At 33.0% G+C, this 19786-nt stretch overlaps 1 protein-coding gene across 1 annotated transcript; it reads left to right on the plus strand.

Annotated features, from left to right (window-relative positions):
• The first annotated feature begins 14107 nt into the window (after positions 1 to 14107).
• LOC107887280 (hydroxyproline O-galactosyltransferase GALT6) lies at positions 14108 to 18172 on the plus strand. Its single transcript, XM_016811471.2, has 7 exons — positions 14108 to 15333; positions 16382 to 16614; positions 16696 to 16986; positions 17076 to 17204; positions 17288 to 17461; positions 17558 to 17665; positions 17792 to 18172. The coding sequence occupies exons 1-7, from the start codon at positions 14448 to 14450 to the stop codon at positions 17999 to 18001; spliced, it is 2031 nt and encodes a 676-aa protein (XP_016666960.2). The 5' UTR covers positions 14108 to 14447; the 3' UTR covers positions 18002 to 18172.
• The last annotated feature ends 1614 nt before the right edge of the window (positions 18173 to 19786 follow it).

Here is a 19786-nt window from a genome sequence, read left to right on the forward strand (position 1 = left end):
CAAATTAATGTCCAAATGGTCATTATTCAAAAAAACATATTTGATAAAATTCTATATCAAAACATGCCATAAATGGTCATTTTGTAACCATGCCAACTCTTACCACTTTGGCCACAAACCATACATCAATTTAATCTTATAAACACTAACCATTAAGCATCAAAGTACCAAAATCACACCAACCGTCAAGGCATCAAAATAATATAAGTTTCACAAATTTAAAGCAACATTTCATGCCAATATAATTAATTAAACATTAGACATAAGTCCACCTATACATGCCATTATAACCACAACCAAAGCATCAAAATCTACTGATAAAATCGATGGATAGCGTGATGGATCTCCGACTAGCTTCCAACCTGATTAAGCTTCCGATAATCTAAAAAATAAGAGAAAGATAATCACATAAGTAATGAATGCTTAGTAAGCTTGTATAAAACATAAGCATAATATTACATGCTTTAATTTATACCACATTTTCATGTACATAAGCATATTACCAATTGAACACTTACTGTCTCAATGTATTTCATTAAGACTAAGTATGATATAATCCAATCATAAGCTTGGGACAAGCCTAAGCACATCAACAACACATGTTAGTTCATTTAACATGGATTTATCATCCATCATAATATAACATGTTTTTCATGTAGCTCACAATTTCAATGTATTTCATACATACATACATGTCTTGGTTCATATTGAACACCTACCTTTCCTTTCATTTTTTATGCCCGTTGAACCGTTTAGAATATCATTGGATACGTGGGATAGCTCACACGAAGTGTGCGAAACATATAACCATAATTTGTCATTTCCTTTACAATGATGCTCACATGAGCTGTGGAAGGGTATGCTCACATGAGCTGTGGAATGGGCCTACTCACATGAGCTGTGGGTTGAAATGTAAGCTACTCGATGCTGCTCACACGGGCTGTGGACTATCTGTAACACATGTTGGACCTCAACCATTGGTAGGACATTCAAGACCAGCACCCAAAACATGTAAACCGTAATGACATGTCATTTGTATCCTATGAATTCCTAAGGTTCAAATGGGGCTTGATAATCGTCGTACAAAGTTGAAATTTCCATCGTTTCTTGACAAGATAAATTACATAATAACATATATATAATGTTTCAATCATAATAGAATCACATACGAACATTGAATTTAATCAATACTATACAGAATTTAGTTCATACAAACTTACCTAGCTAAATTGTAGAAATGACAAAGTACAGGAGTATTTTTGTAATTTTCTATTCTCCTCAATTTTTTACTCGATCTTGATTTAAATTAATAATTTCATTCGATTTATTAATTTAGATAGGAAAATAATTCATTTTATGAAATTTAGTCACTTTTTACATTTTTACAAAATTGCCTCTAAAATTTTACTTTTATTCAATTTAGTCCTTGAGCCTAAAACTTGTAATTTAACCATTTTTACCCAAAATTGAGCCTAGCCAAATACTTATGGCATCAAATATAGACCATTACTGCAACAATTTTACATCAAATCCTTGTATTTTTACCATTTCAATAATTTAGTCCCTAATCAGTAAATTCATCAAATAATCACTTAATATAATACTTTGAAATACCAACTAACACTTAAAATTCATCATTTAAAAACTAAAATCACAAGGTTAATAAATGTAAAATATTAAAATCTTTAACAGTTTCAAAATCGAAGGTATGAGCTAGCTAGACCTAGATGCAACGATCTAAAAAATATTAAAATTATTAAAAACGGGTAAGAATTAGAATATATGCTAGCCGAACCTTATAAATAAAAATGGTGTTTCTTTCTCCCCCATTCGGTCTTGAAAAACAAAGAATGAATCAGATGGCCATTAATTCCTTTTGTTTATGTTAAAATATTTATTTAATTACCATATTACCCTTGCTTATAAACTAAAATTGTTTAAAAATTACACCTTGAAACCGTCCATTAATAAAAAAAGGTATAATTACCTTTTAAAACCCTAAATTCATGGTTATTTATTACTTTAATACAATTAAACTAATAGCGATTGACTTTTTCAACTTTTATGATTTAATCCTTTTCGCTTAATTAACTATCAAAACGTTAAAATTTTTTAACGAAACTTTAACACCACCTTAATGACATTCTATAAATATTTTTAAAAATATTTATAGCTTGGTTTATAGAAACAAGGCCCCGATACCTCATTTTCTAAAATCACTTGACCTTAGGGTCTTACCACTCGAACTTAATAAATCGTTTAAATAGCATAAATTATCAAATAAAAAACCTTTTCAAAGTCACATTTGACTCATAAATATTAAAAAATAATATTTATGAAATTACTCATCGGATTTGGTGGCCCCGAAACCACTGTTTTCGACACCACTGAAAAACGGGTTGTTACAACATTTTCTGTTTTGTTTCAGATTAGTCCCTATTTGTTTCCAAACTAATTTTAAGGTTTTGTAAGCTCGATTCAAGGCTCATATTCGTATATATACTATGAATAAAGATTGGTTTTTAAAATTTAATTTTTAAATTAGTTTTTGAATATTTTATGTTGTCTTTGGTTTCGTAAACTGTAATAATATTCTGTAACCCTAATTTAGCGACAAAGACAGGTTAAGGATGTTACAGCAAATATGTGGTTCGACCATGAACCAAGTGGCAGTTTGTGTATCTGTAAATATATAGTGCAACCAGAACAAGTGGCAGTAACTGCAAATCAAGGGTGGTTTATCCACAATAGAGGTGATCATGGGTCGGGCCGGGCCGGGTTTGGGCCAAGCTCAACTAAAAATTTAGGCCCATTCATTGGGTTGGGGCCGGGCCGAGCCCAATAATGGGCTTAAAATTTTTCCCAAACCCTACCCAAATAAAAATATTAAAACCCGGGCCCGGCCCGGCCCGCCCGTATTTATTTTTATATTATTTTATATAATGTTTAAATATATATAATACATCAAAAATACTAAAAAAATCAAAATAAATATTTTCCAACAAATTGAAAATAAAATTTAAAAAATATGTAGACTTAAATAACACTATGATAGATGCAACTTAACAAGCAAATACCTCTAAAATAATAATAAAATTAACAAATGCCTTTAAAATAATAACAAAATTAATAATAAAATAAGTTTTATACAATATCCAAATAATAACAACAAAATAGGAGCAACTAATAGTAATATGGTAGCAAAATAGGGAGAAAACAACAAGAAAATAACATTCAAAAACAAAAAAAATAGCAGAATTTTTTTATTATTTAGTGAATTCAGGTCGAGAAGGGTCGGGTTAGGGCCAAAAATACCTTACCGAGGCCCGACTCATTTTGTAAACAAACTTCATGTTTTTGTCCAAGCTCATTTTTCGGGCCTATATTTTTGCCCAAACCCTCCCACATTTTGGGCGGGCCTTCGGGCCAGGCCAGGTAGCTCGACCCATGAGCAGGTCTAATCCATAACACGGAGTTATAAGGTTGGATGAATTCTGGGGAACTCATAGTGTGGGGTGTAGTGAAAGGGGTAGATCTTTTCTGATAAATTGAAATTGTATTTCTATTCATAAGCATGTGCATATAAAACTGTCAAATCTGGATCAAAACACTCAAATTGAGATGGTGCTCAAAAGCTTGTCAAAGGATTTTGCTAGTTTTCAGGTTGCATATAAAAAACCTGACGCTTACAAAACTCGTGAAAGAGTTACAATCCTATGAGTTGATGTTGAATGGTGGTCAACCGGTCCGAAAAGCATAAGCGAATATATTCTTTGCTTTTCCCTCGAAACAAAAGGGAAAACACGCTAAGAAAGACAAGACTAAGATCTCTAGGCCACAAAAAGTGGGAAGGAATAGAACCAGAAAGCCTAAAGACCTATCTAAGTCTAAATGCTTCTTCTACAACAAGAAAGGGCACTTCAAGGCAAACTATAAAGAGTGGAAGGAATACCTAGCTACCAAAGGAAAATGTATGGAACTCTTGATGATAGAAGCTTGTTTAGTGGAAAGGTCAATAGACCACTAGGTCATTGATCCGAGAGCCACTAATCATGTTTGTGTTTCTCTATAGGGGTTCGAGAAGAAAAAAGATCTTAAAGATAAAAGCTTATTGTTGCGAACCGAGAACGAGACAAGTGTGGTAGCTGAAGCAGTGGGAGATGTACATCTTTATTTTGATCAATTTAGGAAGATTATTTTAAATGACATTTTCTATGTACCAAGTTTCAAAATAAACTTAATTTTTGTTACATGTTTATATAAAGATAGCTTGGTCGTGACTTTTAATAATGGAATTGTAATATTTAGAAATCACAGTCTTATCTGTAATGGATGGATGTAAAATAATCTTTATTTTATCATACCAAAGATGTACACATTGCTTGAGAATGAATTATCAAATAAAATACTTAAAACTTCTTACTATAATGAGGCATACCTTGGCATTTGAGACTTGGTCATATTAACCGAGAAAGAATCACTGTACTTGTGAAAGATGACATCTTAAGTTCACTTAAAGAAGTTGATCTTCCACAATGTAAATCTTGCTTAGAAGGCAAGATAACTAAGTAGTCTTTTTATGCAAAAGGAACAAGGGCTGGAATGTGACAGCCCTAAATTGACCCTAGTCGGGAAGTGGTTTCGGGACCGCTAAACCGAGTCACCGAAGTATTTGAATGTGATAATTATTGTCTAGAATATGTGAATATGAATGTGTGAAAGTTTTAAGCTTCGATTTAGTCGATTGCATGTGAATTTAGTTAATAGGACTTATGTGTGACACTTTTGAAATGTGATAGGTTAATCTATAAGGACCTATTAAAGCATGTAGTGAAAATAATGGTTTTGCATGTCAAATACTCCTTTTTTTATACATAGTGGCCGGCCATGATGGAGCATATATTAGAATATGTGGTAAATTTCCATGAAGTGGTCATTATTTTATGTAAAAGAAAGGAAATAATAAAAGAAAAAAAAGAATGAAAATGTGATGAAAACAAAAGAAGAAATCGGTTCTTCTTGGCCGAATGAAGAGATGAAGAAATAAGGGGAACTTGCCAAAAGAAATTCGGCATTCTTCTTTAGCTAGTAAGAGGTAAGTTTTGAATTGTTGATTTAGTTTTATGATAGGTTAAGTTAGTAACTGGATGCACTCTTAGTAATGTTAAGAAAGTTGGAGCTTTTATGGTGGTTTGGGCATCATGCCGTGAATCTAAGTGTTAACATTGGAGGTCATTTTCATGTTGTATGGGATAAAAGGGGGATGATAGTATGGAATGAAGATTTTTGAATAAGTAGGTTAGTAGCACTTGGTACATTCGGTTACATTGAGTCTAATTAGAATGTTAATTTCTTTCTCTATGATTATTTTCCTTGTATGTTAAAGGGGTCCTTTGATGGGGCCGAATGAATTATGAAAGTCATAATAAAAAAATGTATGAAGTTAAGGTGCGAATTTTAGTTCGGGTGATAGGGATAATTCGGTTGAAATGTTGAGTATGGGAGTTGTCATTTTAGGTTAAGATCAAAAGAATGGTTAATAGGCATTAAAAGGTTAAATGTATGAAATTTGATGTATAATAACTTATAGGTAATTACATAAGTAAGGTTAAATTTAATTTGGAATATTCGGCCATATAGGTGTATATGTTTGTGATAATATTTTTTGTTAACTCTCGATAATCGATTGAAGGAGTAATATTGGCTTATAAGGTTGAGTTGATTCATGATGTTGTATATTAGAATTAAAAATACTTGAGACTAGGTTACCTTAATAGTGATAATACATTCGGCCTTGAAGCATTAATCGAATATTGGTTAAGGTTTTGATATTTTGAACAAGGATAGTTGTGAAATGGAGTGAAAACCATTAAATTATACACATAAGTATCCAGCAAGAAAACTAAACTACTAAATGTGTTTATTCTAGATCAAAACATCAAAGGGGGAGAATCAAACAAAGGCAAAGCAAAGATAATCGAGTAGTCGATTGGGAATCATTTCATCCAATATAAGGTAAGTCCTTAAGCACTCCTGTGAGGTTGATTAGCTTGTATATAAATAATATTAGTGAATCATAAAAGGGATTCCTTTCGTTAGGAGTTCTCTTGGAATAATTTTCCTATTTATTTATATGACCATATGTGCTATTTAAATTAAGTAAATTTCCTTATCAAAATGAGTTAACATGTGGCACTATGTGTGCGGAATTAAGTAGCACTATGTGTGCCAATTTGGGTGTTGAAGTATAAGAGAAAATCCAATGCACTGAGTGTGCGGTGTGCTATGGCACTATGTGTGCGAGTGTGACGAGCACTATGTGTGCGAGTGTGACGAGCACTATGTGTGCAAATTTGATTAATAATATAAAATGAGCGTGAAAGAACGAAGTGGTAGAACTAGTAACTAAAGTATCGAACTTGAGGCATGTACTGAGTAGGTACAAATTTATCTAGTGCATCAAAATTCCATGCTTTGAGGGATCGGGTCTAAATCAATTGGGTTGTTTTGGTGTTTGATTTGATTGTAGGAATTGGCATGAGATTGAATCGAAATTCTAAGAAATGATAGCGTAGCTCGGTATAGTTGGAGTAACTGATTTTTTTTGCATTATTTGCTTCTCTTATGATCTCTTATAATTATACGGTATGTAATGCTTATGACTTACTGAGTTATATACTCATTGGTGTGTTTATTTGTCACTTATTTAGGTTCCTTTGATCCATTTTTGTGTGCTCGGGATCACCGTCGAAGTCATCGCACCAGCTTGCAACTTTTCGGTATTTTCTTCTTAGTTGGTCTAAGAGAACATTTCGGCATGTATAGGCTATTATGTTTTGTTTGAACTTTGGTATGTATACTTTTAGCCATGCGAAAATGGCGTAAATGTTAAGTTGAATTGGGTCTTATGATACTTAGTTATAGGTAACGGTTAAAGTCTATTTAATTATTATGCCGTTTGTCATGGCTAATCATTTCTGGTGTTACACTCATGATATGGTTATTGAGTAGTAAGGAAATGCTTGGTAATGATTAGCCTTGGGTATGGCTAGTCATGATTATACTTGGTGATATGCATGCTAAATTACTCTAATAGAAAAAAAAATTTACTCTAATAATAGAGGCAGACAGCAGTAGTGTTGTGAAATTGAAAAATCACTAAAAATAGTAGAAAGAGAATTAAATAATGGATAAATTATGGAATCGAAGCTCGATGAGTCTATTTTTACATGGAAGAAGTAAAACAAGTATATGAGCTATACTGTATGAGATATTTAAAATCTTGTGAAATAGGACCAGAACGATTTCTGGATCCCCTGTCCCGAATTTAGAAATTCACCATAAATTCTAAAAAGATAATTAGAAGTCATACTTTATATGTACAGATTCCATATTGAGTCTACTTTTATTAGGGACAAACGGCATAGTCATTGAATCTCTGTACAGAGAGATATCTGGTTCGTAATAACAGAGGTCAGAGTAGTCGAACCCTAAAACAGGGGATACTTTAACTAATAAACTGTACTAATTGGCTCGACCAAAAATTCTAGAAAAAAATTTGTAGATGGAAACATGAGTCTAGTTTCAGGAAAAATTTACGGAACTGGTTTTTGAGTTTTGTAACTCGAGATATGATTTTTAAGGTGGCAGTGACGCAGTTGGCCAGCTTGTCTAGAAATGGTAAAATGAACTGTATAAATAAATGAGTTAAGTTCGTTCACACTTCGTGTCTGACTCCGGAAACGGTCTCGGGTACGGGGTGTTATATGGAAAACCTCTAAAACTTGTGCACACTGACATATGTGCCTCTATAAGCATTAGTGCAAGAGGTGGTTACAAGTATTATGTAACCTTTATTGATGGCTATTCTAGATATAGATATGAATACCAGATGCACCACAAGAGTGAAACCTTTGATAAAATCAAAAATTTTTATGCGAAAGTGGAGAAACAACTAGGTGTACCCATAAAGGTACTTTGGTTTGATCGAGGTGGAGAATATTTATCTGATGAGTTCTTAAGGTACCTCATAGAGAATGAGATTTTATCCTAGTTAACTGTGTTGGGCACTCCACAACAGAATAGCATGGCAGAGAGAAGGAATCAAATGCTGTTAAACATGGTACGCTCGATGTTTAGTTATTCGAAGCTGCCAATCTCTTTTTGGGGATATGCTGTACAAACAACTTGCTATATTCTTAATGATGTGTCAACTAATGCAGCTTCAAAAACTCCATAAGAATTATGGCATGGTATAAAGACGAATATTAGTAATTTTTTGACTTGGGGATGTCGACCCATGTATTGGATAAAGATGTTAGGAAGTTGGACTTACAGACAGAATTGTACATGTTTGTAGGATATCCAAAGGGAACAAAGGATGGTTTGTTATATAACCCAAAAAAGTAAATTGTTATAGTGTCAACTAATGCAACTTTCATGGAAGAAAGTTACATGAATGACTTAAAACCTCGGAGTAAAGAGGTGCTCGAGAAACTTTTAGGAAATATACAAAACCCTACGAAAACGATTCCAAAACCAACTCCTCATAGTAGACATGCAAGCGATCAGCAACATAGGGAGCCTTGTCGCAGTGGGAGGGTCTTTCGTAGGCCTAAGTTCTTCCAATCTGGAAAAAGTGTTTTTAACACTGAGTCCGTTGAATAGGAAGATGATGACCCACTCATATATGACGAAGCATTGCAAAGTGACGATTCCAAGCTCTGGAAAATAGTTATGAAAGTTAAAATAGACTCTATGTATTCTAACTTAGTGTGACAAATTGTAGACTTATCAGAAGGGATAAAACTCATAGGGAGTAAGTAGATCAACAAGAAGAAAAGAAATGTAGACGGAAATTGGAAACTTATAAGGCTAGACTTGTAGGAAAAGGTTATATTTAGAAAGAAGATATCGATTATGAAGAAACCTTCTCTCCGGTTGCCATGCTTAAGTCAATCTGCATGTTACTATCCATTACGGCGGCTCTTGATTATGAGATCTGACATATAGAAGTTAAGAAAATGTTTTTAAAGAACTATATTGAAGAGAGCATCTACATGATGCAACCCATTGAATATATAGCTAAAGAAAACGGGCGTAAGATTTGCAAACTGCTAAGATCTATATATGGAATTAAGCAAGCATCCCGCTTATGGAATCAAATATTTGATCAACCGATCAAGAATTTTGGATTTGAACAAAATGTATATGAACCTTGTGTTTAAAAATGTTTAGGATATGGATATGTGGTCTTTTTCGTTTTATATGTTAATGAAATTCTACTAAGTGGAAATGATGTAGGGATATTGTCATCGATTAAACTATGGTTAACCCAACAATTTAGCATGAAAGACTTGAGAGAAGCTAATTTTTTTCTAGGTATTCAAATCCTAAGGGGTTGAAAGAACAAAGTGATAGTACTGTTTCAGGCTTCATATATATAAAAGATATTGGAGCGTTATGTAATGATCGATTTGAAGAAGGGAAATCAACCTTCCATATCGAGATTTCATATCTATTTAGAGGGTTTTCCTAAGACAGCGAAAGAAAGAGAAAAAATGAGAAAGGTTTCTTATGCTTCGGTAGTAGGAAGTCTCATGTATGATATGCTATGTACATGTCCTGATATATGTTTTGCAGTAGAGTTGGTTATTCGATATCATACGAATCTAGGTTCAAGACACTAGCAAACAGTTAAGCATATACTCAAGTAGTTACGGAAAATGAGGGATTATATGCTTGTGTATTCCGAAGGAGACCTTACTCTTATCGAATATATTGATTCTGACTTCCAAACATGTCGAGATTCGAGGAAATCGACATTAAATTGTCTTTTTATCCTAAATGGTGGGTTTATAGTGTGAATAAATGTCAAGTAGGGTTACACTGCTAACTTCACTATGGAAGGCCAAATATAAGGTACAAAAAAGCTATGCCACTAAAACAATGTAAATTTAACTAAACCTAAAAGAAACCGCATAAGGACAAAACACATTAAGGGCGACGGTAGTGTTTGAAGGAATAATGGATGTAGTCAACGAACGCATCTGATTATAAACCTTAGGGATTTGTTTTACCAAGACTTTACTTGCTATAGAGTTTTTTGGGAAACATGTGGAGAGGATAGGAATGCAAAACATGACTTATCCACTTCACTAGGGCAAGTGGGAGACTATTGGATATAGTGCCCTAAATGTTGTATTTTCATCTAAGTACACTTCTAATTTTTTCCAAATAGATTGGTTAATAAAATTATTCATGAATTACATTAATACTTTGTATGTTTTGCTTACATGGTTTTTACATGCAAAGCAAAATGAAAGAAAATGTTGCTCATTGGTTATCTAATGTTTAACTAATACTAAGCGGTATTACGTGGTCGGATTATAATATGAAAAGACAACTTGTATTAGTAGATGAACCTAAACATGTCTTTAGTTTAATTGGAAATAAGCGAACTGATTGAAAGACTAATATGTTGTCTATTAAGTCCAACTGGAGAGATGCCTTGTCTTGGGTATCAATGGATGACTCCTGGAAGATAGAGACATAAATGTGACTGACTGGACTGATAGTGCATCGAACATGACCCAAGTAGAATAGATCCTAAATCTGTTTATGGATTTATTCACTTGTGACATTCATAGTGTGACATACCTAAATCTTGAGTGGATGGAGGACTATGTATACATGACTTGTACACTTTGATGTAAGTAAAAGCTTGAGTTCAAATAAATAAGGAACTGAAAGCTGGTGCGTTGGATGTACGACTTTTGTAGTATGTAATGTCATTCACAGCAGTGGAATTCATAAACCAAAACATGGGTAAATGATATCCTTTCATTGGCATTACCTGGTTGATGAAAAGTGAATGTGGCTATGGGTCATCCATCTTTGTAATAGATGACTTGGTCATTACTTGATAGTGATTGATTGTTCATGAAGGAAGATGTAATGGTTAACATAAGATAAGATAGAATCAAGAATATTGCCCCAAAGATATCAAGGATGTCCTATGAGGGTAACACACTAATGACAAGGCCATTGGACAAGGTCATTGGATAAGCACTAAGTAGTTACTTTCGTAATGATATGTCATTGGGGATAGCTCAATCACAATACTATAGTAGAATGACTTCGTGACTAAATAAGTTTATAATTAATAGGAAAAAAGTCGGAACTTAATTATAAATCATTTGAGCCTCAACTTCATATGTCAAATTGGTCCATCCGCTAGCTCGTTGAAACTAGAAATGAATTAAGTGTTTGGATAAAAATGAACGGAGTGAATAGAAAAAGAGAAATAGGAAACCTTCAAGAATGATTATGGTTTTCTTCGAAATAGAGAAATGAAATAATTTGGAAATAAATGTAGGTTTCCAAAAATGGAAATGGAAATGAAAATGGAAATTTGTAATCCTATACATAATTACTCAAAAAATGATGGAAGAAAGAGTTATGTTTTTGGACTGTTTTGAAGCTCGAAAATGAAAATAAACCATTTAGTCATAGTGAACATGTTGAGTTCTGACATATTGAACGAATTTTCTTGAAATTTTACCAAGGGTAAAATCATCAAATTTTTACTGTGGATGATAAAATTATTTAATATATAAATATTAAAGTTTATTTTAAGAAATAGAACAATTGAATCGGGTTGGATCACATTACAGAGTATTGGGTCAAAAAGGCCCAATAAACACTTGTAATTGGACCTAATGTGAGAGAGGCCCAAAGCCCTTCATATAACATGAATGGGGCAACAACCCTAGTAGAAATACAAGGGTGAGTCGTTCACCCCTCTCCTACTCTAAGTAGGATGTTGTTTTTTCTATTTAAAATAAACCTCTATAATTGTACAAGGGTTCTACCTTCTTTTTCTATAAATAGATGACATTGGTAGAGCTATTAACAAATTTTTAAAGGATTTTTATTTTGCCGAAAATAGAGAGAATTTATTCTCAACTTATAAGCATATTTTTCAGAATAACAATTTTATCGGTTTCTATTAAAGAAGAGAGAATTTTCGTTTTCACCAAAAAAAAAACTTTTTCTATTTCTATATTTTGATTCAATTGGTTTGTGCCCATACTCAGAGCAATTCATGGTATGCGAATAGCACAGATCGTTTGTTGAAAGCCAAAAAAATCAATAATCTATTTATCCAAAAACACAGGTACGAATTCAGTTAAGGTTTATTACTATAAATATCACAAATTAGGTTGATTTTCAAAATTTTAATTTTTTATTGTGCAAGAAAACCATTTTCAAATTGGGTTTTTTCCCAACAACTAGGCCATTTTGGTGGCCGATGTAATCTCCCGAATTTGGGTCTAACGTCTAGGATGAGTTTTGGAGGTTACATCCTCCTTCTTGTTTAGCTAATCATAATAATCATATCAAGATCAAAACAAAGACATTCAGATGTAAGAAAGCCATAATTCATTTGCATGCAGAGAGAATTTAAAGATTAGCTGCAATCATAAACATCTCAATACAAGCTCAATGAATTAAACTAAAATCTTAAATATTATCAGTTTACTAAATCCTCAATCACTTAAGCTGATACATTATTTTCTCCATCCACGCAGATCGCTTATTAACTTTTCTTTCTTACAGATAAAACCAGAGAATAAGATGGAAGAAAGAAAAATGAATACCAGGATGAAAGAATCCTCCCATATATAATCTTCCCACTACCGCTTTCCTTAATCCCAAGTCAGTTAGTACTATTAATACCCTTAATCATAATATTTTCTACTAAAAGAAAACTCTTTGTTCTAAAGTAATAAGACTAAACTTGAATTCTAACTATTTATCAATTAGTTCGCAAGATTCCCATTAGAAAGTTTTTTTTAAGTGTGACACGAAAGATAGAAACGGCCAAAGGACTTTCCTTTTATATATAAGTATATATAGATAGCATGATACGTTAAAAAAACCCGAAAAGGTTGAGCCAATCTTACTGATCAAATCGAGAACCATATCTATTCTGCCTGAAAGATATACATTGATCAAAAGCATGTTGAATCGATTAAAAATCTGTTTAATTTTTTTTAAAAGGCAAATTATATTAGTAGTAACCTAATTATGGTTTTTTTTCCTTGTCATTCAATTATCAAATGTTACAAAATGATTATCCAACTATTAGTAAATTTCTTTTTTAATCACCCAACTATGAAAAGTTACAAAAATGCCACCTAACTATTCAAGTTTGTTTTTGTTTTTGTCACTAATGGGTTAATGTAAAAATAGAAATGCCAAAAAATCCAAGATAGTTGGTTGACCAAAAAAAACAATGGAATAGTTGTGTGACAAAAAAAAAATATCAATAGTTAGGGGACTAGAAAAGAGAAAAAAAACATAGTTAGGTGACTACTAATGTAGTTTGCCCAAATATGTTTTTTAAATTTGTATGAACTTTATATTTATACATATTGGATATTTTTATAAAATTTTAAATTATTTATTTATATGACATATAAAACAAATAATGGAATGTCAATATGAAATATATATGGACTGCCACATGGATTGTCATGTCTGTATTATTAAAAGTTAATATTTTAGTCAACACCTCTATTAAAAAAATTTAACTTTTTTTAAAAAAGTCAATGGTTAAATTTAACTTTAAAAAAAGCCAAAATGATAAAAAATACAAATATTGAGGATTAAATTTATTATTGTGCCATATATTTTTAAAATTTTATTTATAATGAAAGTGTTTTAAAATTTTAAGCTTCTAATTTTATATAAAAAGTAAAAGGGTTAGTATTTAGTAATTTTTAATATATATATTTATTTTACAAATAATTTTAAAAAATTGTATGTGTTCTTTAAATATTTATTTTTTTAATATTTTACTATAAGATATTTATCAATCTCTAACATTACTTATAAAGTTAAAAAAACTCCACTAATAATATATCAAATTTGATTCTAAAATAAAAATACAATATGTTTTACCTTTTACTTAATTTGTTGACATACTAAAGGAATTAATTTAAGGTATTCAAAAATGGAATTTCTTTGGCTGAACCCATACTGGGACGGATTCCGGCCTCTTAATATTTGTATAAATGAAAAGAAAAGTGAACACGTGGGCGGGAGAGTTAAACAGATGATGGACACCTAATATTGAGTGCCGGAGATTAAAAGCTGAAACATGGCGGCCTTTCCAACGAAGAATCCCATTTCATAAATCAATTTAAATTAAATTAATTAACAGCGGTTTATCAAATTTACTTTGTTTTTATATTTTTGTTGTGATAGAATCTATACCATAGCTTCTAAGTACCTCCTTTTACGCGTTTCCTTTCCCACATTTATAACCCCAAACTCTTTCACCCTCTTTGAAGACTACTATAAATTTTCTCTTCCATTTTCCGTCTCTGTCTCTTGATTTCATCGGTTGTCCTTTTTGGGTTGTGGGAGGGGATAAGGAAATGAAGAAATCGAAGTTATCGAAGCTAGATAGATTAGACAGATTCGATATGTTCATTTCCTTAGCAAAGCAACGATCGGTTCAGATTCTGTTCATCCTTGGTTTTCTGTACTTAGTTTTGGTTACCGTCGAGATCCCATTTGTGTTCCGGACTAGGTTAAATACTTTGTCTCAGGAACCATTAACTCGGGTTCCTAGACTCGCTAGCGAGGTTGAATTTCAATACAAAGAGGCACCGAGTCGTCCCTTGAATTGGGTTTCCAAGAACGCGCCCACCCCAACTCAGTTTCACCATCAGAAGCAACTAAAACTCCAGTCTACGATCCTCTCTCGTTTGTCTTTTGATGCCGAATCCTTTGACCCGACTGCGAAAGACGGGTCGTTGGAGCTCCATAAGTCAGCAAAAGTTGCTTGGGAAGTTGGGAGAAAGCTGTGGGAAGAACTCGAATCAGGGGAAGTCAAAATTGGCTCTATAAATAAACCCAAAAAACCCAAGAATGAATCCGAACTATGTAGGCCTTCGGTTTCTTTATCGGAATCGGAGTTTTTGGCCCACGGCAAGGTCATGGTGCTTCCCTGCGGGCTTACTTTGGGGTCTCACATAACGGTGGTGGGGAAACCGAGAGCAGCCCATGCGGAGACAAATCCGAGGATTGCGTTGCTAAAATCCGGGGAAGATTCTGTTATGGTTTCGCAGTTTATGATGGAATTGCAGGGGTTGAAGACGGTGGATGGGGAGGACCCACCGCGGATTCTTCATTTTAATCCCAGGTTGAAAGGGGATTGGAGTAGGAAGCCGGTGATCGAGCAGAACACTTGTTATAGGATGCAGTGGGGAACTGCCATGCGTTGTGAAGGGTGGAAATCCAAGGCTGACGATGAGACTGGTGAGTTTGGCTTTTCTATTTTTTTTTTATTGAAGGCTATGTTGATGCACATGCTAATCAGAGGTGAATTATATTTGGTGACCAAAAGGTTGTTTTGTTGGATTTGCGTTAGAACCTTTAAATCTTAATCTGTTGGTAGTTTTTAGTTAGACTTTTACCTTCTCTAAATTAAGAAATATTTGTGTTTTGTAATTGATTTCTTCTTAGCATCTTCTTGATCGGTGAAATATTTTGGTTTGGGATTAAGGCCTGTCTAATATGTTCGTATGTTAATTCTAGACGCTAGATTTAGGGTGTTTCCGAATGCAAATTTTATTTTTCTTAGTGAATTTATTCATTAGCATGTGTGTGTGTGTATGGTATGGTATGTTTGATTTCTTTTAAGTTATTTCATATATTTGAAGGACTGTAAGCCCCAGCTATGTCCGAATACATGTCAGACACAGGTATTAGATATAGATACTTCAAAGAAAATAAAGAACTGGAGTAACATAAAGTTGCTATGCGGATCTGCAAAGGCTATTTCCTGCCATTTTGTTTTTGTTCTTTTGCTTTTCTTCCTTGTTTAAGAGATGAACCATGGCGTGCTTGCTGGTGATATTTGAGATTTGCCGTCTCTTGTGACTCGTGATTTTATGGTTAGCATTTTGAGTTCTGTGGCATTTGCTTCTACAAAATCTCCTTTTTAAATATGATGGATTGCAATTTTTCTTGTATTTCGTCAAAACATTGGCTACTGATATATGTAGCTTGGAAGCAAATAGGAGAGATAGGTTGCCCCCAAAAACTTTAAAAAAACCTATCTGATTTGCTTTGCGGTTTAATCATGTTGTTCTAGAGCTCTCTTTTGCCTAGACAAAGAGATAAAATAAGTAAGAAAGTTCTCTCCTTTGGTAAACTCCCATAGGTTTCCCAATTATTTCTTCTTTCCTTGCAGTCCTTGCTTCACCGTCGGCAAAATTACAATATTGCTGTTTTGAATTGTCTGCAATGGGCTTCATTAATTTCATCACTGATTCTTATGCCCACAAAATTGTCTACTCTGCAGTTGATGGTCAGGTCAAGTGTGAGAAGTGGATACGAGATGATAATGACCGTTCTGTGGAGTCTAATGCAACATGGTGGTTGAAAAGGTTAATAGGTCGAACAAAAAAGGTGACTGTTGACTGGCCCTTCCCATTCACTGAGGGGAAGCTTTTTGTCCTGACACTTAGTGCTGGTTTGGAGGGATACCATGTTAGTGTTGATGGGAGGCATATTACTTCTTTTCCTTATCGGACTGTAAGTTGTATGACGTTGACTTAGTATTATTATCATGTTGCATCTTGATTCGTTCTTGATATGATTTGATCTTGTTGACAGGGGTATACCCTTGAGGATGCCACCGGACTAATGTTGAATGGAGATGTTGATGTCCACTCTATTTTTGCGGCATCTTTGCCTACGTCACATCCTAGTTTTGCTCCTCAAAGGCATCTTGAGATGTCCAATAGATGGAAGGCTCCACCACTTTCTGAGCAACCTGTGGATTTGTTTATTGGTGTACTTTCTGCAGGCAATCATTTTGCTGAGCGAATGGCTGTAAGGAAGTCTTGGATGCAGCATAAACTTGTTAAATCTTCACATGTAGTTGCTCGTTTCTTTGTGGCAATGGTAAGTCGAGACTTATTCTACACTTACAAGTTCAATAGTTTCACACCTCAAGTTCTGTTTTTAACCAGCAACTCCTTATATTCGTACAGCATGCAAGAAAGGAAGTGAATGTAGAACTGAAGAGGGAAGCAGAATTTTTCGGAGATGTCGTCATTGTGCCATATATGGACAACTACGACCTTGTCGTGTTAAAAACTGTTGCCATCTGTGAATATGGGGTGAGTAAAAACATTTCCAAGTTCAAAGAAATCAATATTTGAACATCTTCTTGAAGATTGTTTAAAGAGTTTGTTTGAAACAGGGTCGTGTAGCAGCCGCCAAGTATATAATGAAGTGTGACGATGACACATTTGTGAGAGTAGATGCAGTAATTAACGAAGCAAAGAAAGTACATCCGGATCGAAGCTTCTATATTGGCAACATCAACTACTACCACCGGCCCCTACGTGCTGGTAAATGGGCAGTAACATATGAGGTATGCATTCATTTTCTTTAAGTACCTACATTCGACACATATTCGAAGGACACATACTCGAGAAATACAGTCTAAACCCTTTATTCATGTATACAGGAGTGGGCAGAGGAAGTTTATCCGCCATATGCAAATGGACCAGGATATATAATGTCATCTGACATAGCACACTTCATCGTCTCTGAATTTGAGAAACACAATTTAAGTGTAAGTTAACAGTATCGTCTCTCATTTTTGTTTTACAAGATCACGGTGCTGCTGGGATGTTTATAATGATATATGTGTATATATATTGAAATAATAATAAAAAATTAAAAAATGAAAAATGGGCAGTTGTTCAAGATGGAAGATGTGAGTATGGGGATGTGGGTGGAGAAATTCAACAGCTCAAAGGCGGTGGATTATATACATAGTTTGAAGTTTTGCCAATTCGGATGCATAGAAGGTTATTATACAGCTCATTACCAGTCACCCAGACAAATGATGTGCATGTGGGACAAGTTGCAAAAGCAGACAAGGCCTCAATGTTGTAACATGAGATAGTTTTATATATATATATATTATATAAATAAATATTTGGTTTTCCATTCTTAGTATCTCTCTCAGATTATATTGTAGGCAGATTTTGCAGCTAGTCTTTTTTTCTTTGTAAATTTTTGGACATTTTGGGTTAGTTGTATTTAGGTTGTCTCAATTCAAATTTATTCTTTTCAAGTTTCTGTTTTTGTTCTTCTTAATTCAAATTCACTTTCGAATTTATCCAATAATCTCATTTTTAGGTACAAAAGGAATATATTTGTATATGTTCAATTCTTAATTCAATATATCCATATTCTATACACTCTTAATGTGTATTAATTTTTATATATTTATAACGATATTGTGATTTATTTCATTCGCGATATATAATTTTTGAACTTTTTATGCAATTAATTTAAATTAACATAATTAAAATATTATAAAAAAAGTTTAATCTACTATGATTAATAAAGTTCAAATTTATTCTGTAATTTTTAATTATTAATTAATAAAAAGAAATTAAATGTCGAACGAGGGCAGATTTATGGGAGCTTAAAATGTAAAATTTTTATTCTTTTAATTTTTTTTTAAAATTTTTAAATTAATAAAGATAAAATTGTACTTTATCCTATAAAAATTTGATTTAACCCTTTAAAAATAATAAAAATTAAACTATAAAAAATTAAAATTTTATTTTACCCTTAAAAATTTGTTCTGTCTTCACCTTGTGTCGAATGTACCTTTTTAATGATGAGATTTAGTTTTACAATATTAAAATTAGCTCCTAAATATACTCAATAATTGAATTTGTAAACAAAAATGTACACGACTCTCAAGTAATATGATATTATTCTCATGAGAACTAATTTCTATCAACAATTCACTTTTATCTAATCTTAGATTAATAAGATAAATTCTAACTATAATTAAAACTAAACCAAACAAACAAAGAAAAGTATTAACTAAGATAATGGTAATGAAAACCTTGGAATTTACACAGTTAGATCAATAACTTGGAAATCTATTTTAGGATAATAACCATAGAAATTTGTAGGCAGAATTAGTTAAATATGTTGAAAACCTTTTTTTTAGAAATTAAAATGTTTTTTTTTTAAATTCATCGATTTATGCTTTGGAGAGAGAATGAAAAACGCATCTTATAGGGCATATTTTCACTGCCATGCTTTTTCACTTTGTTAAATTTTGTTTTTTCTTTTTTCTTCTTACGGTTGAAAATTAAAAGTTTGTAGATTTATTGGTTGAAAATTAAAAGTTTGTAGATTTATTTTTGTTTATGTTTGAGATAGACATGATTATAGTTTTAAGGGATGTTTGAGTTTACGGTGATGTCGTGGAGCTGGGTGACTTACAAATTTCATCTGCCATGTGAGTATGGAGCCATCTCCAGGGAAGTCAGATCGCGTTGCAACTAAAGATTCCAGTTGGCGGTAATTATACGATCTAGGGTTGAAGTGTAACTAGGGCTTCAAGTTTACAAAAGTTATGCTGTCAAAGGATGAAGCATAAATCGGCCCCTAGTTGGCAGTGGTTATGCGAGCACGACAACCAAATTTTCCTAGTCAGGGGAGGATGTTTTATAAAACCCAAACAGAAGTATGAGGAAGAAAAACACAGTGATGTTTTAGTATAATCAAATATTTTGTTTTATACATGTCTACCAAAGGCAATGACCCCGTTATTATAACCTATGACATAATTGGGGTGTAACAGGTTTTACTAACAGGATCACTACCTTTGGTGGAGATGAACAACATGAATTACTTGATTATACTGGAAGGCCCCTGCGTT

Source organism: Gossypium hirsutum, chromosome A03 (genome assembly GCF_007990345.1).
Source record: "Gossypium hirsutum isolate 1008001.06 chromosome A03, Gossypium_hirsutum_v2.1, whole genome shotgun sequence".
NCBI classification, from domain to species: domain Eukaryota; kingdom Viridiplantae; phylum Streptophyta; class Magnoliopsida; order Malvales; family Malvaceae; genus Gossypium; species Gossypium hirsutum.

Coding starts and splice junctions, on each gene's coding strand:
- LOC107887280 (XM_016811471.2), top strand. CDS start 14,448: ATGAAGAAATCGAAGTTATCGAAGCTAGATAGATTAGACAGATTCGAT. Junction 16,615..16,695: donor CTTCTTTTCCTTATCGGACT/GTAAGTTGTATG, acceptor TCTTGTTGACAG/GGGTATACCCTTGAGGATGC. Junction 17,666..17,791: donor TTGAGAAACACAATTTAAGT/GTAAGTTAACAG, acceptor AAAAATGGGCAG/TTGTTCAAGATGGAAGATGT.